Here is a 27,496-nt window from a genome sequence, read left to right on the forward strand (position 1 = left end):
AAAAAACAAATAAATATATAAATTACCCAAGTTTAAAGGCAAATCTGCTACGAGAAAATGCAAGTCATCGTGGGTTTTCGTCGGCCAATTTTCGGGAATTATTTTCCAGAGGTTGTGACACGTTTTAATCAAGGAGCATCTGTGATACATCATGGAAATTAACTGCAGCTTCCACCCTGATCATTAATTCCAATGAATAAATAGCATCCAAGCGTAACTGTGGTGTTGTAGCAGGTGCTGAGGTGACAGCAGAGGTCTGGTGTGGTATGTGTCGTGTTATGTTAGACTGCCATGATATCTTTAATATTTACTATGTGGGTTTTGAAACAGCAGAGCATAGATGGTGACTTTGCTAAAGAGTTGAACATGTGCAGCTTTTTACACATCCTGCTGCTTATAGCGTGATCACCCCTTAACTACAGCAAACCAGCAATTAAATCCATTGTCAACTATTTTGATAATCAATGAAGTCAGTGCAAGATTTTTGTTTAGGTAGAAACTATGTAGGAGTCCTCTAAATCTCTACTCTGTTCTGTCTCTTACTGTGGCGTGGTTTATGTTTTGTTTCTGACCTGCGAAGGCACCACATATGCTGCAGATTATATCAGATTATAGCTCGCATAATCTGTGGAACAATCTAATCTGATACTTGAACTATAGATCAAATTAAAGATTAAAGCCTCAAATTAGCTTGAAGCTACAGTCTGACGCAGTGCATCAAAAGGCCACGTTTATATTTGAGTCATTCACTGTCCCTTTTAACCTTCTGAACTCCTCCTGGCGGTCGTTGCCCCATCACATTTTTTACTCACTCATTTCTCACTCCAATATAAAGTCCTGCAGCTCTACCAAAACAGCAGAAGCATGACTAGAAGTAGAGACATCAAACTTGTCTTCTGTGCACACTGGTACCATTCAAATAACACAAATCACAAAAATAAGCTAAGATTAAAGTACTTATGCCACAAAAACTGAATGTAGAATGAACATGCACCCCTTTTCCAACACCCACTGGTGTCACCAATGGACTACTGGAACATAAATGGTGAATCTACATTCTATAAACATAGAACTACTTCCATTTTTAATTTGTTTCTATATTTGCCTCCCTGCTTTGTGTAAACGCCGCCTGCAGTGCAAGAAAGGTCACTCAGTGACTCAGAATTTTTGTCATACAACTGTCAGTTGCAGTTTTGCAACTAATGGCTTTTTGTTACACCGAGGAGCACAGAATATGTGTCTTTTACAGAATCTGATTAGAGCAAACAGCTAATTTTTGGTGATATTTTAAAAAAAGAGACAAGCAGAATTAAGTATTTTTAGTTTTGTTTGAGCTTCTCAACAGATTTCCAGCTAAGCAGTTCAAGGACTGTTACAAATGTAAAAATCCAGACTTTTTTTTTTCAGTTTTAAGAGTTTCTGGTCATGGTAAATGGTGATAAAAAGACACAACACATGCTGGTTCTTGGCTTCAGTGGCTTACTTTTTTCATCTTTTTAAAATAAGCGGCTTTTACCGAAGAAATGCAGACAGTAAAACGAGGTTTGAGTTCCGAAAATAAACAATTATCAAGAAAAACCATCATCCATTCACTTGTTCCAAAGGACTAAAGTGGCAATTTCCTAAGTTGCCCCTCTTTAACATAATTTTTATCGACCTATTTTGGAACATCTAGAAGTCATCCTCTATTTTTGGGCCTTTTATAGATCAATTAACTGTAAAATAAACGGTAATGTAAAGAGATGTTTGTTGAGCAAGTTGCAGGATGGCGTGAAAGCTTATCCGGCAGCAGAGGAAGCAATTTTCTCTGCAGGCTCTGAAGATGCAAAACATTTATTACTCTGTAGTCCTTTTTTTAGTCACTAACCTGATTACCATTGACTTCTACTGCGAGTGACTACAGCATTAAGAGCTCCTCTCCTTTTTTTTCCCTTCTTTCCATGCATTCGTTGTCATCACCACAGTTAATATTCAACACATCTTTGCATTTTTTAAACTTTCCCTCCTAATTACTTTCCCGTAAACTTTCTGAGAGGCAATTATCCTCTTCTCTCCACCTCACACACACACAGAAGACACACCATTTAAATTCCAGAGGCAAGCTTTGATCACCACTACATTAGCTTTACATTAGAAACAATCATTAGGGGGGGACATCATCCCCGCGACCAATTTGCCTTCGGAAAATAGTGGTGCTTGAGTGTGCTGCAGCCCACAGAGGACCAATGAGCCACACCAAACTTGATTAGGCCTCATAGTAATGTATCATTCCTCCTGGCCAGGGCTTTGTAGACGAACGACTTGTCTTCATACTAGACGCTCTATCTGGGAGGGGATAGAAGCCGGAGTGCTCTCGTTTTCGAAAACCGTCTCCGAGGCGAAGAAAGTGTCAAAAGATAAATGAGTAATGAGCTCCACGTGTTGCCAGATTCATCCCCGACAAGGATTTCGGGTCTGATTTTCCAAAAACGGCTTCAGCTTTTTGGTTTGAGACAGCGCTTTCAGAAGTTCTCAGGAAGATTTTTAAACATCTAACGATTCTTTTAAAGTTTTGATGCCTCGGCGAGAAAAAGAAAATGAACCAGCTTCAGGAAAAAAAGAACAAACCGACGAGACCACATCCCCAAAGTCTCACAAGCGACATGTTTGCACTTTCTTGCTTTAAAATCATCTTTAACACACGATGACACCCTCTAAATAATGCATCATAAAGTCAATAAAAAGAGAATACTACCTTGAGCGTGAATACTTCATCGACTTACCCCGCGTAGCCGAGATGGGGCTCATTTTCTGAGCGTAAAGCCTCTCCATCATCGAGGCCCCACCGCGAGCGGCCATCAAATCTACCTGCAGACAGCTTTATGAGAGCATAACGGCCGCCATTTTGAGGCTCGGGGTAAGTTTCAGGGAGCAGATGGGAGTGAACTTTAAACTCAGCGGGGAGAGAGCAGCGACGTCCAGCTGACAGTGGGCCTGGCCTGCCTGATGTTTGATTAAGAGGCACGTTGACCTTTCCGAGGCTCCAGGGGGCGCTGAGATACACTCGCACCTGACAGCCCACGAGTCAGAGCTTTCTCATTATGGCCCAAATCTATCAGTCTGCTCGGGAGCTGTTTTTTTTTTTCTTCACTTACACGCCAGGAAAAATTAAATGCCACGGGTTTGCGGAAGAGATGTACAAGACGAGGAAGATGTCACAGGAAGGGAAGTGTCGAATGGAATATTGGGAGGTGCGTAATGGGGTTAAGAGAGGAAGAAAAAGAAAAGAAAAGATGACTACTACAGTTCTTTGCAATGCAATTACCGTGACCCACATCCCGAAGAAGCTCTAAAACACAGATCAGTCAATAACTAGAAGTTCAACCAGCGTCTATGATGAACACAAAGAAATCTTCTGAGCGCAGCGCTGATGCCTTTACCAAAGATTATAATTGATGGCCAGGAAGAAGCTGGCACGAGTCAATACAGTGTGATGAATTGGGCCAGTATAGCGACACTGGGTGTGCGCCTCTACTGTTCATGACAAATTGGCCATGTCAGACTCCAGGTATTTCCCTTACAATCAATACATACCGACAAAAAGGCTGCTGAGGCCAGCGTTGGTTTCTAATCACAGGGACGGGATGGACAGCGACGCAAACACAAGTCACGGACGTCTTTCATTTTTTACACAACAAACTATAGCTTGAGGGCTTTCAGAAACATACCCACATAAAGTATTTTCTTACCATCACAACCTGAGAGAAACTATTCTACAGGTACTTTAGTCAACACTGAACCGTGACTAACTGTGTATGAAATGTGCCATTCATACTGATGAATTCTGCATTTCTATTAGCATCTTTGAGCTCGTCGCTTTGGTTTTCCAACTAGACCTTTCAGTTTTGTATGCAAAGACTCATCTGACCTCCAATCAAGCAGCACAAAACACACAAACCATCCACCTGGTTTAAAAGCATCATTAAGTTGTGATTTGGTGGCAGCTGTTGTGCAGTTTGCCCACGTATCTCCCAGTTTGTGCTGAGAATTGTTTGAATTTCAGACTGCAGGTTTCCTGAAGGACATAGGGACCAGTTTAGGGGCTCTGTCTTGGGTCTAGAAGCACCAGTAACAAGGATGCTACTCCCTACTGCACTTAGTTTTTGAATAGTGTATGCAAAATAAAGTAGAAATTGATTTCAGGCTCAAAGTTTTGGTTAATACAGAATAGATAGGAGTTTTTATAGTCTTGCTTAGCCAGCCTGTTCTGTAAAACACTGTTATGGGGCACCTCACCATTTTATTCGTCTATGGAGGAAAAAAAAACACTCAATTTTTCTTGCAAATCTTTAAACCAATCAGAGCCATCATGCTAAGCTAGAGATGCAGTTTTGGTGTTTCTTTCAAAGAATACCATGTGGAGGAGCGGTGGTGGAACACTTGCACACATTAACATGGATAATTCACCAAAAAACAAAAAAGTACAGCAGCTTTATGTACTGTATGAACGAAATCTTTAGCAAAACTTTCAGTGCTGGTAGGTTGCTGTTGTTGTCTCCTGCTAAGAAGAAAGTAACACAGAGATAGTGAAAGGGGAAGAAGAATACTGAACATGATTGGCCAATGGCAGGCTGAAACCCATAACCTACATCCGGTGAGTCAGACTAGTGTGTAAATAACTTCCAGTAGAAGCCATCTCAATATCTTTGGTCTGATTTTGGTTTGATCTTTTGCCATCGGTTTCTCCTTTTGCATATTCTACATTAAATTTATAATGACTGCCTTCCTTTCCAGAAAAAAAAAAAAACAAAAAACTTTGGTCAAGCATGGCCTACTTGCATGAACAAAACCCAAGCGTGCTCCCTTCCTGTTTCATCAAACCCTTCTCATATCCATTGATGATGGAGCTCCTTTAGCCTCCATTGGCTTCCATGCAGGTCTCCCAAACCATGCTAGTCTGTGGCCAAATAAAGTCCCCTCAGTGGCTGCAGATCACCTCTCCAGGTGGTGTCTGTGGTCAGCAGAGACCAGCTTGACACCACTTCCACCTATGTAACACACTGTTGGTGGCTTGTTCTTGGGTTGACAGACTGGACGTTGAGGTCTACATCTGCTGACATCCAAACTTAGCAATGTGTTGACTTCTCTTTGGTTCACACTTCACACTCCTCACTTAAAAATCCATTTAACATTGCACACCAACACTAAATTCACCAAGTTCAAGAGTTTATTTTAAGTCTGTTTGTTTCTCGCACCTTGCTGAAGGTCTTTTTTGAGCTCAGTTTACCTCAAGGTTGACTGTAGTCACTGTTTTTTTCTAATGTGTATCAAGAGAAAATTCTTCTTTTATCCCTATTTATTTCTAATTAAACGTGTTTTCCCAGCCCAGATTTAAATGTGTCATTGAAATGATCAAAAGATAATGATATATGAACCAAATACCCTTCCAGCTATATCACCCTACTCTGGTTAAAACACTTTTTCTTCTGCCATTACATACTATAAAAAATATTTTTCAGCTACTTTAATTGATGTTGAAATATTAGACCACTTCTAACTCTTCCCCATTAGCTCAAAAGACCATTTTAGCATCTATAAGCTCACTGCTTCAATTTCCCAGCCCTCATTTTCACTCTGTTGGTTCAGTCTCACCATTTTCAAAGTGTCATTTTTGGCCACAGAAGGCAACTGCTGTCAGCAGACATCCTCTAAGAAGCGAATGTACGCCACCTTATCAGCACCAAACGAGGAGACAGACACGGATAGCAACTAGTTAGTGAACACATCCGAGCGTTTAACAGCTAAAGAGCCTGATATTTCCCCCAGGAGCCGCTGGACATCCAAGCAAGGATAAAAAGAGAATGAATATCGCACTTGCAATTGGAAATATGCAAATGCTCAGCTGTAAAAGCTATGTAAGGCAATAACACGTCAATGTTGTGTTTAAAGCTTATTGCACTGCCACCAGAGGACAAAAAAGAAAAAAAAAACACGGAAAGCTTTGAAAACTTGTTAAAAATAAGAACTTTTTCTGCTTGATATCACTTACAGCATAACTTTGGCTTTAACAAAATGATGTAATGTAATGTAATCTTCGGGATAAGGTCAAGAATTATTTATTGTCCAGACGGAAAAGCCTCCCGCACATGGTGACCTTTGAACAAAATATGTTTTTACTTTACTAAAGACACTGCCCAAGCCAAAGTGGGTCAATAAGAGATTGAGAGCATCAGTAGAGAAATGTTTGGATCCGGCCTCGCCTTAATGCAGCCACTGTAAATCTCCCGGCTTGCTCTTTAGGACTCGCATTAATAGATCTGTCTGTTTGCATGAGAGTGTGTAAAAATGTACCATTGTGCCCGTATTGTGCTGCTGGTGTGGATACCTGCCAGTGAGCATCTGCCCGATCAGTAGGGACTGGCACATGAGCCCGGGATGCTACTGTAATCCATTAATTCAGCTTCACTGAGCTGCCTGTACAGTATGAGGCAGTAGATGCCTGTAACAGATCAAGAAATGTCATATTTTAACCGTTCCATACCTGAATGGAGGTATTGATTGTTGTCCATTAGCACAAATTTAATCAGCTGAACCGTTTAGTGTTAAATCAGCTTCCATTACAGTGTATTTTTTATTTTAATTCACCGTGCATCAATCAGAAATACTGTAAATGAAGTAGCACTCTGCAAAGTTACAGACTCCACCACATAATAATGAATAATAACCTTGAAAGAAATGTTTAATTCCACACTGAGGAGGCATTTCACCCCATCTTGACTCGAAATGTTTGTCCGTCAGTTGAAGAAAGCTGCATTTTAAAGGTCTTATTTGTGTTGTTGCTTTGGGATTACACTGCCCCTCCTAATGAACCACATCCCAGCTCACTTAGAGGACGTCTGAGCCGCAGATATCTTGTTGTGTTTTCATTGTGTGAAGAAATCAAATTCTCCAGAGTTTGCAAAAAGAAAAAGAAAGCTGCTCAGACATGCATGGCACGAGTTTGCCCTCGGTGTTACATCTAATGTGTAGAGAAAATGGCAGTCCGTGAGGCATTCAGCAGGCCTCCAATTAATTGAAATGAATCCCTAACATCCATATCATAATTAATAATATATCAGCCACACGAGGCGTGGGTGTACAAAGTTAATTTGGCACTTCTACCTCCGTGTTCTTGAACGTTCTCCCACTGCACCGTGAGGTAATATTCGCCTAATGTTTAGGGAATACACAGCATTCCCCTCTACAACAGGTGCTTTTTCATTTTCTGTCTGGCTAGCTTTAATGATCTCATTAGACAGCCACTCTAACCGAGGAACCGCCTATGGCACCTCTGCCACGCGACAGGGAGTACAACAACAGCGCAGAACGGGGGGGAAAGGCTCGGCATCTGCCTGATGTCACAGTTGTAACAGAAGCTCCTTTGCTTGCGAGATGGACACAACTCTGAGAGAAAAAATAAAAAAGGCTAATTGAATTCGCCGCGTACGTCCTTGCGCAAAGCCCTCCCCACTGCACCGAGGCTGCAGAGGCAAGCTAAGAACCTCTGTTAGAGTTGTACATCATTACCCAGAATTCTAGCCGGCAGTTCCCCCAACTTTGGCTGCCAGCACTCAAATGGCACAGATTAATCACAGCCGTCCTGATGGCAATAGAGGAGGCAGGGAAATGGTTCTATAGGCTGATCATAAAGCCCCTAAAAGAACAAAACCTCCGCTCAAGAACAAAGCTTTTGAAACTGGCAAATGAACAGCAGGTCTTTAAAGAAGGCTTTAAATGCGGCATGCTATTTTCAGACGGATTATACGTTCCCCGCATCATAAATTGAATAGATTCCCGAGATGAAATGCGACATTCCATTCATTTTTCATTACAAACCCAAGCTCGTTTTAGAAAGTGGAAAGATAAATGTCATAATTAACCATTCTTGTATAATTATTATGCTGATGACATCCATTACAGCCCACTTTTCACAGCAGTCTCATCCAACTTACTGCCTGCCTCTCTGACATCAACTGCTGGACTTCTCAAAAGTTCCTCAAACCTAATTATGACAAAATGGAAACTCTCTTGGCTGCCACACCCAGACCTCTTAGTCAGAGAGTGTGCAGCCAACTGCACAAAAACTGTAAAAAAAAAAATCCTTCTATAATCATTGATTAAACCACTAAAATTCAGCATAGATAGAGTTGCATATTTGCAAAGTTTTTCCTTGAAAATAATCCCATATTGCCTTAAAATTAATTAGCTGCTTCATTTAGAATGTATTGATCTATGCACACCAGCTCACCTGCATTCCTGCTTGAACACTGTAAAATGCCTTGCTACACAACAAGAGGCTGCAATACTGGAGTAATTTTGCCTTACATGTTCCAGTCAGGAACCAATTACACTCAACAAAAATACAAACGCAACACCGGACATGTCACCCATTGAGCATGTTTGGGATGCTCTGGATCGGCGTATACGACAGCATGTACCAGTTCCCGCCAATGTCCAGCAACTTCGCTCAGCCATTGAAACAATAAAACAAAACTGCACCTTTCAGAGTGTCCTTTTATTGTGGGCAGTCTAAGGCACACCTGTGCACTAATCATGGTGTCTAATCAGCATCTTGATAAGGCACACCTGTGAGCTGGGATGGATTGTCTCAGTAAAGGAGAAGTGCTCACTATCACAGATTTAGACAGATTTGTGAACAATATTTGAGAGAAATGGTGATATTGTGTATGTGGGAAAAGTTTTAGATCTTTGAGTTCATCTCATAAAAAAATGGGAGCAAAACAAAAGCGTTGTGTTTGTATTTTTGTTGAGTGTAGAAACAAGAATACTGAAACAGAAAGAGATTGAGAGTATTGGTAGAGAATGTTTGGATCTGGCCTGGCCTTAAAATTTAAGAAATCAACCAAATACATTCCAAATATCGCTCATTAGTCCTTCTTGATTCCAAATGACTGCCATTGGTATCAGCCCTAAAATTCTTATATCCATTTCCAATCGCTATCTCTGTAACATGTTCTATACAGATAGCACTAAGGCTACCCTCCATCCTTTTCATTTGGTTCAAAATCCTGCGACCAGGATCATCACCAGCTCTAGAAACGAGATGGGTGTGCCATATGTCTCGAAAAACGCCTCTCTTCTCACGCCTGTTGACTTCCAAGCCTTTACCCAACCTTCTACCAAGACCCTTACAAAATCAAGAATCTGAACTCATAACACTGAATGCTATTTCACATCTGCTGGGAGTGGACCAATGGGTGACCATCTTGCCTTCACAATCCAAGCCTCCAAACTCTGACATGACGTACCTGTTGAGGATAGATTTGTTAAATCTGCCACAGTTTTTACATTTGTTTTGACATATTTGTTAAAAAAAAAAAGCTTTCACTTCTGAGTGAACTTTAATTTATCTCATTCGCATTTGTTTTTATTAATTTTAGCCTTCAGTGACGCACTGTGCAACACTGCTACGAAAAGTGCTCCATGAACAAAGCTTTTTATTATTCTAAATGTCACAAAATGCAACTACGGGCAGAAATTAATCAACAACTGATTAATCATTCCAGTCATTTAAAGTTAAAATGTCAAACATTTGTTGGCTTTCGCTTCTGAAATGGAATGATTTGTGTTTTTCCTGTATTTTATCATCTTTATAAATTAAATATCTGTGTTTGCCTGAAAAGAAATTTGAAAATTACAGCTTTCTAAAGTTTTGCCAGGCAAAAGTATTTCCATTTTATCACTCCTGACATTTTAAAGAACCCATAATCAATCAAGGCCTATTTATCAATGATGCAAATTATTAAAAAAAAAAAAAACAGAACTGCTGCAGCAACAAATCTGAATGTCATTAGTAGGTTAATATCAAATGTATTTAATAGCTGAAAAATTTCAATGCTTGATTTCTCATCTCCGCTCTGCTCTGTGTTGTAATCTTGGCCAATTCTGCTACCTTTCACTCCATTCCAGTCAGAGTCCGAGGGAGAAAGATGTTTATGTGCCCAGACTGACAGAATGTGGCTAATCTTGGCAAACTTTTGGCAAAAAACATTTTCCACAGCTTAGTTTTTAATAGGTCTCCAAACTCCCTTGTCGGATTGGACTGTGTGGTCCAATTTGAAAGTCAAAAACTTGGCATTTTACCTTTTTCCCCCCCTCTCTCCATCTGCCCCTCTGTCTGTTAGTCGGCCTCAGTCATTTTTTTCCCTTTTTCTGACATTCACCTTTATTCCTACTGTTTCTTTTCAACCCTCTACACGTTAAAACACGCTGCATATTTAACTCCATCTATGCATCTGTAAACACACAGGATAGTAAACCCTATGGTGATGCAGCGAGACGTAGCGATTCCAGATAGATTGAGCTGTCGACTCGTCCGCTTGCTCATTCTGCGCGCCGACTCGGCCTGTGAAATGCAATTACGCTCAATGCCATGAGTAAGTGGTGGAAACCGGCTTATCATGTCAGGGTCCTAACGAGTGTTACTGAGGGAAATTATCATTAGGGCCGAGCACAAAGACAAAGTTACTCTGTAAAAGGAGGCAACAAGACTCCGCGAGACAAACCTGGAGACTTATCTCTGTGTTCGTAACCATGGAGCCCTCCTTCTCTTTGTAGTTGAGGATAATTAGAGTTAGAGAAACACGGGCTGTTCTTACGTGGAATGTATAATCACACATACTGTACACAAATTACCCTCTAATTACAATTCTATTTATTATCTTACTTCCGTTCGTCCTAAAAAAACAAGCCAAACCTCACTGCATCACCCTAAAAGTGCACAACACACACTAAAATATCCTGAGTGTCTTTTCCACAACCCACATCTCCATTGTGTTCGACCTTAAGGGCCCAAACTGGTTGTTTCTGGCTGTTGTACCCCATTAAATACAAACTGCATGCACAGTTATTGTCGTACACGATATACTTTTAGATTAATTTTCTTCCTCGCGGGCAAACTGCATTCATTTCACTGCACTTTATGAAAATTAACTCGCAGAAACCCTAAAACTTCCCCGAGATGGGCAATCCATCACTCTCGGTTTCTTCACCTTTATTTTTATTTTTTTCTCAAGGTTATTTAGTAAGCTGCGAGAATAAATTGTTTGGAAACTCTTTTACCATTAGGAGACTGACAAATTTACATTTTGCAACATCCGTGTCTGCTCATCTTTTTTTTTTTTTTTATTCCGGGGTTTATTTTTCACATCTCTTGAGAGCATTTTTGAATGCGCATTTATATGCAGCACTAGAAGATTTTTCAAAGTGCTCAGCTGTTTTGAAATGCAAGTAAGGACCTTCCAAGAATGTCCTGACGGTCTGCCTTCACTACCTCACTTTCCTCGTCTTGTCAGAGTTACTGTACCTCATCCTCACATAGTGTATACTAAAACTGTACTTGATGGAGCACCCAAGACCCCTCAGAATGTGACAGAAGGCTTTCAGACAGTGTGGATTTGTTGGGCATGGGATGGTAATGTTGGTCTCCTCACCATTTTAGTCGAAACTAAAACGACTCAACAAATACTGGATGGATTGCAATTAAATCTTAGTAAAATAGATGGTTTGCAGATGATAAATTCAAGCGCCATTGCTCCACTTATCCAGTAAAATCTTCAGGCTGAATCGACACAAAACGTACGTGATGAATCCCTCTGACTTTTCTGAGTTGAATGTCTTGGAATTCCAACGCAAGTCAAGACCCCCGCAGTAAAAGATTTGCAAACCAGCAGCTTCCTGGTACATTCACTGATGATGAAAAGCATCTGTAGCACTTGCAATGGAAATATGCTGCCATTAGGAGGGCTAACGGCCAGGCATAGCATCCTTTAAAATACTTCTGTAACTTTTACAATTCTTTGCAGCCCCATCATCTCTACATGTTGTATAAATCAGGAGGGAATAATGGCTTTCCCCTGGATTCACCTCATCACTGTACTACATGAAAAGACTATATGTCGCTCACATACTTTACGAGCCATCGCCGAGGAGACTCTTAGTTTCAATGTGATGAATAACTAGTCGTGAAAACAGAGACAGAATATATATATAAAAAACACAACACAGCTCCTTGAACGAGCCCAATTACTCCATCTCCTCATAAAAGACCGACATCGCTGCAATCGGACCCTAACTAGCACGGGTCCTCAATCTCAAGATGCAAACAGTGTAGGGATGGATGAAATATTCACCTACTGTATGCTCATTATTTCACCAGAGCTCTCAGCATGGTAGCTCGGCTAAGTGGTGATTGATTGCTCAGGGCTGAGACGAGGGATGCAACAGACGCATACTGTATGCTCAGGATGCTTGTGAATATCTCAAGGCTTTTTTTATGTGGAACATTTGCATGCATGAGGTAGTAAAAAAAAAAAAAAAAAAGGAGAGAGTGATGCAGCTGCAGCAGGTATATAAAAAAATCCAATGAACTCCTTGTTGTGCATAAAAGAAACGGAACAAGGATGCAAAATGTTTTCTGCATTTTTAAAGCCAATATAATACTGTTCGTCATTGTTTTCTTTGGCGTGTTACTGTTGGCAGAGCAGAAAAGCAAATGAGACAAACCACCCTGTCGGGCAAAACTAACAAAATGATTTATTGGTAACCAGGGAGACACAGTTGGGATGTATTGTTGCCTTTTAATTGAAGAAAAAGTGGCCAAAACGTATTTGGAAATTAATTAATATTTCATTGCTGCCGTGTTTTACGCAGCTGTGATCAAAGGAGCCGTTCAAAAATCAAATATATTACAAAATAATATGATAAAGTCTCCTAAAACTCAAAATACTTGCACAAGTATCATGGTTAAGAACACCATCTGCCCGTACAGCTGCGTCAGTGAGACCTGAAACTCATAATTTAGAGTTAATTGACTGTCTAATAAATTTGTCGAGCAACATTCGCTGGTGTTATTGCTTTTTTTTCATAAACTGAATATCTTTGGGTTTTGGACTGTCGCTCACACGAAACAAAACTGAGAAAACAATAAGAGGATCAGTCGGAGATGAAAATAATCGTGTACTCTGTTTCCTAATGCGTCTTGTGTTGACATTGGAGCTCCAGTGTCAGCACGAGATGCATTAGCGATTCTTGCGTGAACTTAATACCGTGTGAACTCCGCAGAGGCTATTTCAGTTGAGCGAGCAGCCGAGGACACAATAAAAAGAGGATCAGTTTTACATTCTTTAACCTGTATTGACAATCAAGGATCAGGATTGTTTATGGGGCTTACACCCTCGACTTAAAGGAACAGCGGAGAAATTCGCGAATATGTTTTGAACAAAGAATTACAATTAATCCATCCGTCTACAGGCCCCACATAAGGGTTTCTGTCTTACATTATAAGGTCATAAAGAGAATTTCTACATTTTGCGTCTTTTCCTGCATTCTTGCTGGTGTGTACAGCTGTTGTGTGCTGCCAACACGCAAGAGATCTACAAGTCAATGCGGCAACTGGATGCTCCTTACGTTGATCAACACCACTCTTAGGTCTTAAATTGGTTAAATATGAAGCTACACATCAGAATATGAGGCTTATCAGTTAAAATATGGGTAAGCAGCTCACTTGGCTTTGTCCAAAACAACAAAACTTCCCATTTTTACACTCTGAAGCAAAAACATAACCTTTGGATAGAGCAAAGTTGAGTGCTTCCTCATGTTTTCAGTCTTTGTGATGAGCCAACCTCAACCGCTGCTGCTTGCGGTTTCAAATTTTCCTTCAAAAAAGAATTTCAGACCAGCGTATTTCTCCTCAGTGCAACAACTGTGGCTGTAAATGTCATTATGTAAATGCTAACTTTGCACTCCTCATCTCCAGTGTGGAGATTTGCAGCAATTAATTGCACAAAACAGATTGCTAATGGTGTTTAGCAGCGATTAGCATCAACTGATCACCAGCATATTCATCAGGCAACGTCATCTACACAAAATGATGCTCCTGTGCAAGTAAACTGCATGCTCAATTATTATTTAAAGGTAATGGAACTTTGGTTTCAGATAAACCTAATTAGTGGCCTTTTGAAGTGGAGGGAAAGGTGACCAGTTCGAAAGAGTTCCACGTATGAGTCATGAAGGTGGATGGTGGTATAAACCAGTGGAAGGACTTCTGTCAAGGAAATCAAGGTTTACATCCTGTGTAGTTTTTTCTGCTTTTTGGTATGTGCTAGCACATTAGCATAAGCACATAAGCACATGAATAAAAGTGTGAGTTTTCGTGGCAAACATGAAATTGTCTGGCCTTGAACTCTTGAATGAATCTGCAGCGTTTGATCAGCTCTGCCATTCTGGAGACGACGTTTCACTCCAGAATCAGCTGTTAAAAAAGACCAATATCTTCTAGTCCGAATGCTCTGGACTCCATGTAAAGAATAAAAGCAAATCCAGTTGGAAAAGCTCTACTCCACTTTCAGTCAGATTGAAAAGAAACCTTTAAAATGAGCTTTCTTTGGACAGCCATGTCAATGGAAAACACGCCAGCAATAAAGGAAAAAAACTGAGTTCTTCTTTAAAAGAGTCTTGAATTGGCTCAAATAGACAAGCTGCACTTCTACATTTGAAAAAACAGAAATGCTGAAGCTTTGATTCCAGTGAATATATTGTACAGTTACACTATGTAGTTGCTTTTCTTGGGGTGTAAATGTGTCGTAAAGCTGCTCGCACTCAGCAAAGCCCCTGATTGCAGAGCAGAGCAGGTCATAACACGAGCCTGTTTGTGTTCTGGAACATAATAAAGGCTCCAACGCCAGTTCTCAAAGTTAGAATTTCGCCGTCAGACAAAGTGATCCTTAAATCACTGGTATTGATCAGAGCCCAGATTACAGTCATTTTTAAGCTCTTCTCTCCCGACGTCCAAGTCGAGCAGATGAACGGACCGTTAAATAATGGAAAACAAAAAAACGCACAAGACAGCAAGACTTCACGAGAGACAGAATAAAATGTAACTAACTACCCTTGTCATAAGATTTCAGCTCCTGTGCTGCGAGAGATGATAACTCGAGCCATCTGCCGGCTTTGCTTGATTGCTCGACAAACAAATGTAGCCAAAGGGGAAACACTCGGCATGATGGATTCCAGCGCGCTTAATGAAATGCTGCTGTTGTGCACCGGCACCGCTGAAAAACTGTGGCCCGCATAAAAGGTCACTATAAATCACGTCCCTCGTGTCCCAGACCGAGGCATTTCTGATTTGGCAAAAAGGCTGACCCCAATCAAGTGCATAAATATCCGGCGAGCGCGCACCGACAGTGGCACTGAATAACACATCATTTCAAGATAACGCCATTCGCTCTGCAACTTCGCTTTGTGACAGCAATAAATGGTCAGCTTTGGTTTTATGTCCTTGAATCTGCCGTGAATTTGCACATCATAAAAGCATTTTGACGGATACAGTGGAGTGAATCAGGGCGTCTTTTCACTTTTACATGTGAGATTTGGACTTGTTCCATCCTTGTAGAATAGATCTTTATGATGTGTGCCATGTAAAGATCTGGAGTCAGACAACAGGTGAAAGAGATTTTTCATTTTTTCTGAGGGTTTACAGATTATATAATTAAGCCATGAATCAAAAAATATCATTAATGGAAATTTCTATCATGAAAACAATTGCTAGCTGCATCTTTTCTTCCCAAAATATCATCCTTTGATCATTTTTGACAGATTGGAGTCCCAAAGAATTAAATTTTCAAGTAATTCTGAAGAAAAATGGAAAAGAAATCAGAGAATAAAAGTGAATAAAGGTACAATTTCTTCAATTGCCTGCAATATCTTTTCATTATTTGGGGGGGAAATTTACAGATTAAATAGTCCAAAAAACATAATTTGCAGAGTTTATCATGAAAACAATCACTAACTGCAGACAAATGCATATTTTCTTCCTGATAATGTTGTTTTGGCAGCTTAAAATAACCCAGCAACAAAACAGTATAGAGCTGAAAGAATGCAAGAAAAATATATTTTGATTATCTGGACAGATTATAACATTGTAGCGGCCGTGGGGGCCGCTGTGACTGTGTTCCGGGTAGGGGGACCGCTAGGCATCACAGGGGGAATTATGTGTTCTTTGGGAATTGTTTTACGGGGTTGTTTGTTTGTTCAAGATGTTCTTTAATTACTGGTTGCATTTAGCTAGTTCAGTTCTGCGTTCTGAGTTCGTTTGTGTGTTTGTTGTTTTCATGTGTACCGTAGCTCAGGGGGGTTGCAGGAGGAGTGACCTCAGCCTGCGAGCCGGTACGGAGGGAGTTCTGGAGCGCTTATTGTGGCAATAAAGCCTGGTGTGTTCAACTGCGAGCTCTCTCATCATTCCTGCCTTAAGTCGCCGCTCAGTGCTACAATATGATATTAGTGTGAATAGTAATATTCTGCATTACTTTCCCACTAAAAACAAATGATAATGTGATTTTTGCTGCAGTCTGGACCAAACAAGCGCTCTTAGGTCTGGAAAATGTAACTGATATGTGGCCACACGTTTTTATCTTCATCAAAAAATTGTAACTCTTGTGATCTTGTTATTGTAATGTGATATTATTGGGAATAGTAATACTTTGCATTATATTCCAACTGAAAAAGACATGATAATGTGACTTTTGCTGCAGTTAGCACTCGTAGTTCTGGAGAATCTGATTAATCTGAATTGCTCTTGGCGATTATGACAACATTTCAATGCAGCAGAGTCCCCCAAAGAAACACATTTTCAAGTAATTCTGCAGAAACATGGAAAAATCAGGGGAAATAGTGACTATTTGTCAAACTGTCTGTAATGTCTTTTCACTATTTTTTGACCATTTACAGATAAAATAATAAACCTTGAGTCCAAATCAACATCATTTATGGATGTTTTATCACTAAAAGGATCATTATTTGCAGCCAAATATATCTTTTCTTGCCAACACTGTTTGATATGTTCGAAAGCCTCTAAATGCAGCAGCAACAAAGGCAAAAGAGCTGTGATGGTAATGCTGACTCACTCACTACAAGACAGTGGGTAACAGGTGCACAGATACCAGATGTCTGGAAAACCACGGTGCAGGGTGCAGCAGGCGTTGCACAGCAATCAATAAAGCAGCATTCATGCGGAGGTGGTCAAACAGCGCTGTGATTTCAATTCTTCTTCATGTGGTTTGAAACAGCCGGGCATAAAAACAGAGTGAAGTGAGCTATTGACACAACACCTACAACTTGGCCCGCAGCCATCAGGTTGGTATTGAAAAGGCATTAACAGCGGAGCGGAGTGCCACATCATGCACGGTGGTCCTCCATCAAAACGCAGCCGCCAGCCCGGAGCGGTTTCTGCGATTCGCCAAACAGCTGTTTGAGGCACAAAACAGCAGCACTGGGTGCACAGACAGCTGCCTGCAGTCCGCGCTCTGGGGAAAACATAACGGGCAGCAAATTAGGCTGATCCTCAATAAAGGTGACAGTTTGTGCGCTGCGCTTGTCGCTGTTGTCGGCTGGAATAATCTTATCTTTAAAATGTCAGCTCTTCAGCTACAACAGGCAGCTTTTGTCAGAGCCGTTCAGACGATTCTTTGGGGAGTTTTTAAAGGGCTTCTTGAAGGGCTCACGGCTAGCTCACTTTTATCGTATATGAATGTTGAGTTCAAATGCGATTACACGAGATATGCACCACCGTTCAAAAGTTTGGGGTCAATTTCATGTTTTCCATGAAAACTCACAGCTTTATCAGTTTATATACAAAGTACATTTTATGTGCAGCTGTACAACACACAGTATATATTTTAAATATTGTCTTCTGGCATGTAAAGTTCTGTGTTTGAGTCAGGGGATGAATTTAAACTTAGATTATTCTGCTTGTCTTTTCCAGTTTTTGCTTTTCCTATTGGTGGACACATTGACAGTAAACTGATCAGTTGATGAGCAAAGTATTTTTGAGGATTTATTTGCATCATAATATAATATAATCCCATTCTTATAGGCCAGGAAGTTGAATTTTAAAAGTGATTAGGTGATTAAAAAACAGAAAAAAAGTATTACTGACAAACAAAATTGTACCGGTGTTTAAAATTTCCTCTATTTTTTACAGTTTTCTACAGAATAACTAGAAAACTTAGCTCTTTGGGACTGTGCTTTTAACTGGAAACAACTAACAGACTACTTTACTGTATGTGTGTAAATAATTGATTAAAATACAATGAGTGTGATGGTCAAACCATAGAAGCTGCAACTTTTTTATCAAGGTAAAATATGTAGCTACATACTGATTCTCCAGACCTAACAGTGCATGCTTGTTGGGTACAGCAAAATTCACATAATCATTAGTTTTTCAGTGGAAAAACGGTTCAAAAATTGCTTTTTTCACTAATATTGCATTTGCAGAAGCTGTCAAAATAATTGAAACATGACCTTCTTTTTAATTAAAAAATAGATATATCAGTCAGCCCTACACTATATGCATGCTGTGGTGTTGCTGTGAGTTTTTTCTATAATAAAACAAAATAAATATGCTATAAATATATATCACACATATTCACAGTGTGTAACTACACCATGGCTTTTCAGGAATGTATGATTACATTGTAACTTTGGTTCTCTGAGTGACGAAAGAACTCACTTTTTTCACTTTTATGCAATCAGAAATAACAGATACAACACATATAGGAGCACTTGATGAACGTTAATTCCTATAAATAAGAATATATGAGTAAAACCAATAAGAAAAGAGGTGAAGAGCAGCCACTGCTGCAGGCTTTCAGCATCACAGAGGGTTGGATTTGTTCTGTTCTGTTCTGTTTTATGGTGGTTGGCATTAAGAAAGCTTGATATTTATTTTTCATTTATTTCCCCAGATCTTTGACTTAAACTTTATGATTTTGTGCTGCCATGCTTCCATGGTGATGGAAAGAAAGAACAGTCAGCATCGTGGTACCTTCATCAACATGAATCATGCACGAGTCATGAATCAATACCAGCCTAATTTTGCACATGATCCATGATGCCGAAGATGCAGAAAAACAGAAATACATGTGGAAAAAAATTTACACGGAGAGCACCAAAATTTCACAGATCATGTTTTTCGGTGAGCTTACGTCGCATTATGAGGCTCTGTAGTTTGCAGAGTGCACATTTAAATCTGTTTAAGGAAGTAAAGAACAATAAGAATCTGCTTTCGGTACATGTGGATCAATATGCACCACAAAATGACAAATATCAATATTGTAAACAGTGTTCTGGTGGAATAAAATACGTCAAAACTCTCCAAGTCTTACACCATCGTTAAAAGTTTAGGGTCACTTAGAAAGGTCCCTATTTTTGTAAGAAACACATTTTTTTCAATTAAGATAACATTAAATGAATCAGAAATACATCATTCTAATGCTACATTGTGTTAGCTAATGGTGTTGAAAGGCTCATTGATGATTAGAAAACTCTTGATCAGTTATGTTAGCACAAACCTAAACCTTTGGACAACAGTGTATATGGGCACATTTTCTTGTGCTAAAGTTGGTTTCCCCTTGAGATGAATCAATTGGTTAATCAACAGATAATTAACTTGCAACTTTTCCTGGCAATCATTGCAGTTATTTTTTGTGCAAAAATGGCAAACATCTGGAGAAAAGTTTGGCGTTTGGCTATTTCATGGAGAACATGAAACAGCCAAAATGCCAAAATTTTAAATTAGATGGGTACTCTTGTAACCCAGAAAATTAAGGAGAAGCTTCCATTTTGTTGAGAAAGTGTTGCATTTTAACCCAAAACATGATGATTTTCTGCATCCAGTGATACAGTTTTGGTGCCTAAACTTAGAGAAACAACAAAATTGACATGACTGTTCACAATAAGGACAATAGTGTTGGAAAGCTAATTGATGATTAGAAAATTCTTGTGCAATTATGTTAGCACATGAATACAAGTGTGAGTTTCATGGGAAACATGAAATTGTCTTTCAAACTTTTAAACGACAGTGCATATAACCAACTAAAAGACTCCAGGGTATTGCATATCCTCTTAGTGTACGGTATATAACAGTGATTTACTTTGGTGGATGATTCAATTCTTTCATAATGCAGCATCAACTCAAAATATTCAAAAGTGTTCTAATAAAAACCAAAACCCCAACACTTTAAAAGTCAGGGTGGCAGAGTCTTTGCATCACGCTGCCACTTTGAAATTAATGAGACGACGGAAGTCCTCGCTGGAGCGGCGCCAATGTTTACTTGAACCGAGAAACTCCAAACTCTTTCAAATATAACCATGACAACAGGAACCTTCCCGGTTAGCCTTTTGAGTGCCTCTCCTCTTTTGCAGAGATGAATCTCCCCCGTCCGTGATATTCTGCTATTCCTTTTTTTTATTTCTTTTTTCCTTTCAGCCGAGAGAAACAAATCATTAGTTGTTCAACACCACCGCCGTCTGCGCCCTTGAAAAGAGATGTTCGGCACGTCGGAGAACAATTAGACAGAAACGCGGCGAAAGAAAGCGAAAGCCGGAAAACGAGCACATGAGCTGCTTCGAAAACGGTCTCTCGCCAGACACTCGATCCATTTGCAGGCATGGAGCGTGCACAGCTATAGCCTTATGTATCCCATGGTAACATCTCTGCTGTCATTACCCCTTAGGCATCCCAATGCAGACTTGATTAGCTGCAATTTCCTGTGCAGGGACAACACTTCGGGGGTGTTTTGCCACCCATTTTCAAGTACTACCTGCTTCACTTGCAGACAGAATCCCCCAGCGGGCAGCGACAATGTCCGACTATCATGTTAGGTGGTTGGAAGTCCCGCTGTGCAGATTTCTCCCTGTTATTGAGAGGACTTCCCACTGAGGCGCTGCAGTTAGCCTCCGTCCCATGAGTACAGGGCTTATTGTGCAAGGAAGCAATCACTTGGTATAATAAACCTGTCACGCTGAATCCAAAGAGTACTGTCTGCTGTGTTGTCATGTGCCTTCCATGTTGCTACCCGCTAAATCACACCCTAGAGGTTGAATAATTTTACACTCGACTCGGTCGATCAATCAAACTGCGAGTTTCGAGACGCGGGCCTGAGAATGCATCGATCAGCAGAAGGGAAACGATCAATCAATATCCGGAAAACAAAAGGTGAGAATGTGCACAGGAAGAAGAACACGGAGACTAAGATTCAGTCAGTAAACTGTGCTGACAAGTGACAGATGTCGCAGAAGAGGCCAAACAGACTAGCAAATGTCAAGAGCCTGGCAGCAGATTCCCCTCAGAGATGAAGCCATAATGGAGGTTTTTACTACGCCAACACTGCAAAAACCGGCTCCAACTCGACTGGGTTTAGTTTGGAAAATCTAACCAATTTCTTGCTTTCATTTTCAGAAAAATGGATGCTTTATTCATGGGTACTCTGTCCTGCAAATACACCATATATTGAAGGTGCCCCACAGAGAAAACAAACAAAAGTTATGCTTACATTCGGAATTACTCACCAAAACCCACTATGTATTATTGAGATACATAACAAATGTGTTGAATTTTGCTTTTCCCTCATAAAACATTTAAAAGATTGAATTTGAAACCCAGCCTTTTTCTGTATCTCAGCAGTCTTCCTCTTTCCCATCTTTAATGACGTATCGCAGCACACATTCATTTGTAAAGGAACGTGCAATATTAACCCTCTGAATCAAAAGCTTTTTGTGCATTTTCCTTGCTCCTCCCACATTTTTACTCACTGTGGGCTCATTTTCACTGCAATATAAAGTCCTGTAGCTCTACAGAAACAGGACAACATGGCTAGAAGTAAAGAAAACTCGACATGTTCTTTGTATGACTCAATTAAACAGTCATAAATTGCATTAATGGAAGAAAATGAAAGTTGAATGACTTGAATTATCTATTTTGACCAAAAAAAAAACACAAGAAAAGCACTCAGAGAGCAGTACTCCACCAAGGCTGCTCAGTCGTCGTATGATTTCCGACGGATGAAATCTTTAAAAACTTTGTGGTCCGCAGCCGTGGATTTGTAGCAGGATCGCAAACATGTGATGGTCAGCAGGTAGTTGTCATGGTTACAGTGACACCGTGCTGCTATCTCACAATGACACAGAAATCTGTAACAAATCCCTGCATCCAGACTATAAGCCGCATCACTGCCAAAATCTAATCACTTGGTTCTTGTGTCATTTCTGACCTTCTCTGAAAATTTCATCCAAATTTCTTAGGCCCTGTTCACATGAGGACGCTTGCAGGTAAAAACGTCAAAATATTTCAACAAAACACCCCATCGTTTATACGAGGACGGTGTTTTGGGGGCTTAAAAACGCAAAAATTTGAAACCGGCCTCCAGAGTGGAAAAGTTGAAAACTCTCTGCCGTTACGTTTCCGTCTAAACAGCAAAACGCAAAACTTGGCCGGAAAAAAAAAAAACTTTGCCGAGATCTGACCACGTTGCGTACGCGATTACATCACATACGTGCGCCGGTGCTTCGGTTTGCCGGCCGGTACAAGGACGTAAACAAAGATGCTTTTGTGGCTTTGTAGTCCAAAGTGGTTCGAAGCAGTAGTTCGACCTCTTCGTCTGTCCAAACAAAGTTCTTCTTACTAGTCGCCATCTGACATTTACTGCAGTGAAGATCCGAAAAGGGAGATAGTACGCATGATGTAGACATGGTGGAGTTTTATCACAGCGCCACCAAGCTGCCTGGCATGCATATCCAATCGAATTCCACACACTATAGAGTCACTGTATATACGCAGATTTCCTTCAAAACCGCTCGTCTAAACGTGAAATAAAAAGTGAAGACAAGACGCCACTTTTGCGTTTTCTGTTAAGACGGTCCTCATATAAACGTAGCCTCAGTCTATTTTTGAGTAACGTTGCGAACAGACAGACAGACAGATACCGCACATCGCAAAGAAGGATCTCAGACGGGACATAGAGAGGTTGAAAATCAGTTGATTCCTTCTATTTTTACTGTTTCTCACTCTGATAAATAGTGTAAAATTGTTTGTTTTTCTCAAAGATAGCATGCCTCCCAGATTTTGGGGTTCGGAGGGTTAAACAAGGATGTCACCGTTTGATGCATCGTGCCAAGTTAGCCTGAGGCTTCTGCAGCCTCTTGGAAGATCACAATTAAACACAGATCCACACAGTGACAGAGCAACATGAAGCAAACTAGACGAACAAGACAAAGCATGCAACACATATCACACACGGAGATATGCACACCTTAATACTTGAACCATGATACTAGAAGCTGAACAAATGTCTTACAGAGCCAAGTACAATGCACACAATACAGAGTCAGTGGTTACAAATTTGAGGAGTGTTTAGCAGATGTTTTAGCTCAATTTAAAACCTACTGACAGAATTCTAACTCTGTTCACCTGGTGGGACATTCCAGTGAGTTTCTGCAGAGAAAGAAGGTCGCCCAGAGGCAGCGCGATTGAGACATTCTTACAGATTTTGCAGAGTTTTAAATAAATCTAACGCAGAAAGGGGGGAAGCTATTTAAAATTTCATGCACAAGACACAGATTTGAGAGAAGCTTAAAATTCCTAGAGCTCAAAAGACGATGCTTTAGTATCCTACAGTGACAGAATCGGCTTTTTGTACAGAATTAGGGTGCTTTTGCCTCCTGTACACTGTAAAAATATATAGAATTTTACAGTAAAATTCCAGCAGCTGTGGATTCCAGTACGCTATTGTAAAACATTTATGGCAAAGGAATGCATTGATACTGTTGATTTTGTGGTTAGAAAATGCTTCATTCTTACTGTAAAATTTTTTTCAAGGTTTACTTAAATAGTTCTACTTGAAAATTTACTTAAAAATATCTAGAAAAGTAGTATAGTATAATTTGTGTGACCTATTGTAAAAAATAGCACAACAGTTGGTGTATTTAATATTTAGTAAGAGTCTTTCTAGCAATGACAAATGTGCAAAAAATTTAGTTTTATATATATATGTCTGTTATCAAGACTAAAATTCATTAATTTGACTTGTGCAAACTGTATTTTTTTACATGAAATAAATACAAAAATTGCCATGCTACTGGTTACAGATTTTTACTGCCAAGGTTTGGCAGTTTTTCACTGTAAAATTTTATGAACATTTTCTCCAGCGTAGATCGCAACAAAGTGGAGCCAATATGAGCATTAGATAAACAGCTGGAGGTTAGAAAATGTCAGATTTTAGGGGCAAATATAGTAGCTAAGAAGTGTTTCTGCACATAATCACCAGTAAAAGTACAATTTCTTTTACTTTCCCACGGGATATGTGTTAATTAGTGAGCTCCAGAGTGGCTGGTTGGCAAATTTTTTTTCGCCTTCAGATAGAACCAGGCTAGCTGTGACCAACCAACAACCAAAAAATTTTACGTCTCACTCAGCAAAGTGACTTTCTGTTTTGGAAATTGACCAAAATCCTCTTGATAAACACTGGTGTTTACTTTTCATTATGCAGGGATGAAAGGAGATAAACACTCTCCACACGGAACAAGGCCACGGGGAAGGAAAAGCGAAAAGATGGTCTTCGGTGGAGGAACCATTTGGAAAAAGCCTGACTCCACACAGCTGTGCCCCACATCCTCCAAAATGGCCCTGAGTGTTTGCACGGCGAGGCTTATTCAGCGAGAAACCATTAGACCATCAAAGCAAACTGCACCAGGAACAAAGTTAGAGGATTCCAGCGAGTGTTCAGACAGCAACATCGTGGGCCGCTAAGGCGCAAAATAACGCGTTCAGACACAATATTCCCTCCAAATCAAAAATTTAAAGAATCAAACGGCCTTTCAGATAGCAGCTCTTAATATCCAAAAGGGCCCCAAAGGACACTTGGTATTCTCTCCCCTCATACATATACCCATATAGCTGCTGGCAGCTCCCAGCAGAAGGACAGCCGGGGTAATATATCCTGCACCTCGCAGCTTTAGATGCAGTAAAATATTAATGGGACCCTCCTTGGGCTAAAGGTTACCTCTGCCCTTAGAAGCTTCACGAGGCAGAAGAGACTAAACTCAGCAGTCATTATGAATGGCCCCATAAAAAAAGAAAAAGAGGACAAAAACTTTCCTTTAACTGGGATTCCTGTGTGGCTCCATCACATCGGGTTGTACTCATGCACAGGCAGGGGAAGGGACATCAAAAAAGGGCGTGAACGATCAAAAATCACCTCACATGGTTGGAACAGACGCGTTCCACACCCGCATTTCCACAGCATCGGACGTGCGTCAAAGCGCATATGGATAAACAGGGAAACGCGACACTTCCCATAAGATTTTTAAAATAAGGAACACTCAATCGGCGTCATGCAATGTGTTTAAATCAAAATCCACCTTACCAGTACGTTGCCCTGCATTTTTGCAGTCTCAATCAGACTCTTTTCCTTCATTTTCGCCTCCCTTCGCGGCTCCCGAAAGGCGGAATTTGTTCACTTTTGGATCGCTGTGTCTGTCAGCTCTCCGTCCCCCGCCAGTTCCCCAGCCAGACCCCTCAGATAGTGAGCCAGTTCATAAGTGGGTGGGCTTACAAAGCTAACGGATTGATTAAAAAGGAGAAGGGAAAAAAAAACAGAAACAACGCAGGGCTCTCCTCGGTGTGCTGTATATCGTTAGAGCTCCTCGTCTTTCTTTTGCGCACGAAAAAAAAATAAAGATCACACAGTGAAAATTAATTTTAGAGGCGCAGATGGGAGGTAAGTTTGAGCGGATCGGTGATGTTTTTTTTTCCTGCCTCCGGTTGGAAGATGCGCAGACGGTGATATTCGTTCCTTCCTAATTTTCAGAGAATCCTCGTCCGTCCAAGCTGCTGCAAAATGTTTTGAATATGTGATGGACGGCGCGTAAACTGACAGCAAAAACATGCGCATTTACACATGCAATGGCATAAGAAAAGCTGTTACGCACTTTGGTTGGTAAAATAATCCCCAGATTTGATTATTGATGGACTTTTTATTTAATAAATGTAATCCTCAAAGGTTACAAATGAAGGAAAATGACCCCTGTAGTGATTTATGGTGAACTTCTTTGGTACTTTCTGTCAATTTTGGTCCTTTTAGTGTCCTTTATCTGAAGCCAGCTCTTGCTTTTTGAAGTCATGATTAAATGCCTACAAGACAGAGTTCATAACACTAAAATATCATCATCTGCAGTCTTCAAACATTTCCAGTTTTTGTCTTATTGTCTGTGCATTGGTGGTTTTCAATGAGAGACCACTTGAACATAAATCTAGGGTCCCTATGTAAGAAAACACTTCTTTTTCGACAGAAAGCTTGCTGAAATGTTCCTTTTATTAATGAAATCTGTAATAATTTTTCCAGTTTCATTTACATCAAACAAAAGGAAAAACTGGACTAAAGTTCAAAAAGAGTTTTGTAAAGCATACTTAATATAAAGCCCTGACTTTAACACTGCATTTAGTTATAGCTTAATAAAATTATTAACTATTAATAACTTAATTAAGCTATTTTGAGAGAGTGTAAATCTATCTGTCCTCTTAGCTTTAAAAGTGGTTCAGTGGCACCATTATTCTGAGAAAAGTGGCTCAGGCTCTATTACATATACATATAAATATATCCACACTACTGTTAAAAAGTTTGGGGTCACTGAAAGATATTTTTGAGAGAAAAGCGTATTTTTTCAATGAAGATAACATTAAATGAATCAGAAATACAGTCCAGACATTGTTAATGTGGTAAATGACTATTGTAGCTGGAAACGGCTGATTTCTAATGGAATATCTACAGAGGAACATTTCCAGCAACCATCACTCCTGTGTTCTAATGCTACATTGTGTTAGCTCATGGTGTTGAAAGGCTCATTGATGATTAGAAAACCCTTGTGCAGTTATGTTAGCACATGGATAAAAGTGTGAGTTTTCATGGAAAGCATCAAATTGTCTGGGTGACCCCAAACTCTGGAACAGTAGCGTATATGTATATCAGAATTATGACAACTGGTTTCTGTGCACAGTTTATTTGAACAACTTTTTAACCCCACTCATTGTACGTCCGTGTATTTCCATTTCAGTGACTGTAGATAATGGAGACACTGCAGAGACATTCATGCACAAATAATTATTTGGTACATTGGTAACCTTTGTGGTTGTGCTCAAAAATGAATCAAAAAGAAAATCCATGCATGCATTGTGTCATTTTAGGGGTCAAAAAGGTTCAAACCATTCTTGCTTTTGCAGTTTCTAGCTGAAATGACCTTAAAATCCAATGTACTGAGTTCAGACTTTAAACAAAGCTTTGTTTTGTTGAATTACTCCTAAATCTGAAGTGCATACTACAACTCACAGTGCCTGTAGCCTCATATTTAAACTCAATAGCCACTTTATTAGCTCTCATATTATTGGTATGGTGGCTGCAAAGTCATGGGATGAAAGACTTTTTCTCCAGCCTTCAGATCTGCACACGTCTTGTTTGTTGCATCTGAAAAAGACGCCAATAGCTTTTATCGAAAGCACAATACAAAGAATACAGCGCCATAATCTCTTATTGATTCCCTTTATAGAAATCAGCACATATCACAAAGGAGATGTAGACAAACGGAAACGAATTACACAGATGCAATTAGCACCGATCAGTATTGCCATGTG

The 27,496-nt window shown here is 40.0% G+C and overlaps 1 protein-coding gene across 2 annotated transcripts in view; it reads right to left on the bottom strand.

Annotated features, from left to right (window-relative positions):
• Window positions 1–27,496, bottom strand: part of dpp6a (dipeptidyl-peptidase 6a) — a 290,499-nt gene that overhangs the window by 235,968 nt on the left and 27,035 nt on the right. The window contains exon 1 of one of the 2 annotated variants that reach the window (XM_051940643.1): window positions 25,236–25,713. The exons of the other annotated variant lie outside the window; for it this stretch is intronic. Coding sequence (XP_051796603.1) covers window positions 25,236–25,286 — 51 coding nt within the window. The 5' untranslated portion in view covers window positions 25,287–25,713. Of the gene's footprint in view, window positions 1–25,235; window positions 25,714–27,496 lie in introns of those variants that run through there. 2 annotated transcript variants of the gene reach the window in all.

Source organism: Acanthochromis polyacanthus, chromosome 20, assembly GCF_021347895.1.
Source record: "Acanthochromis polyacanthus isolate Apoly-LR-REF ecotype Palm Island chromosome 20, KAUST_Apoly_ChrSc, whole genome shotgun sequence".
Lineage (NCBI taxonomy): Eukaryota > Metazoa > Chordata > Actinopteri > Pomacentridae > Acanthochromis > Acanthochromis polyacanthus.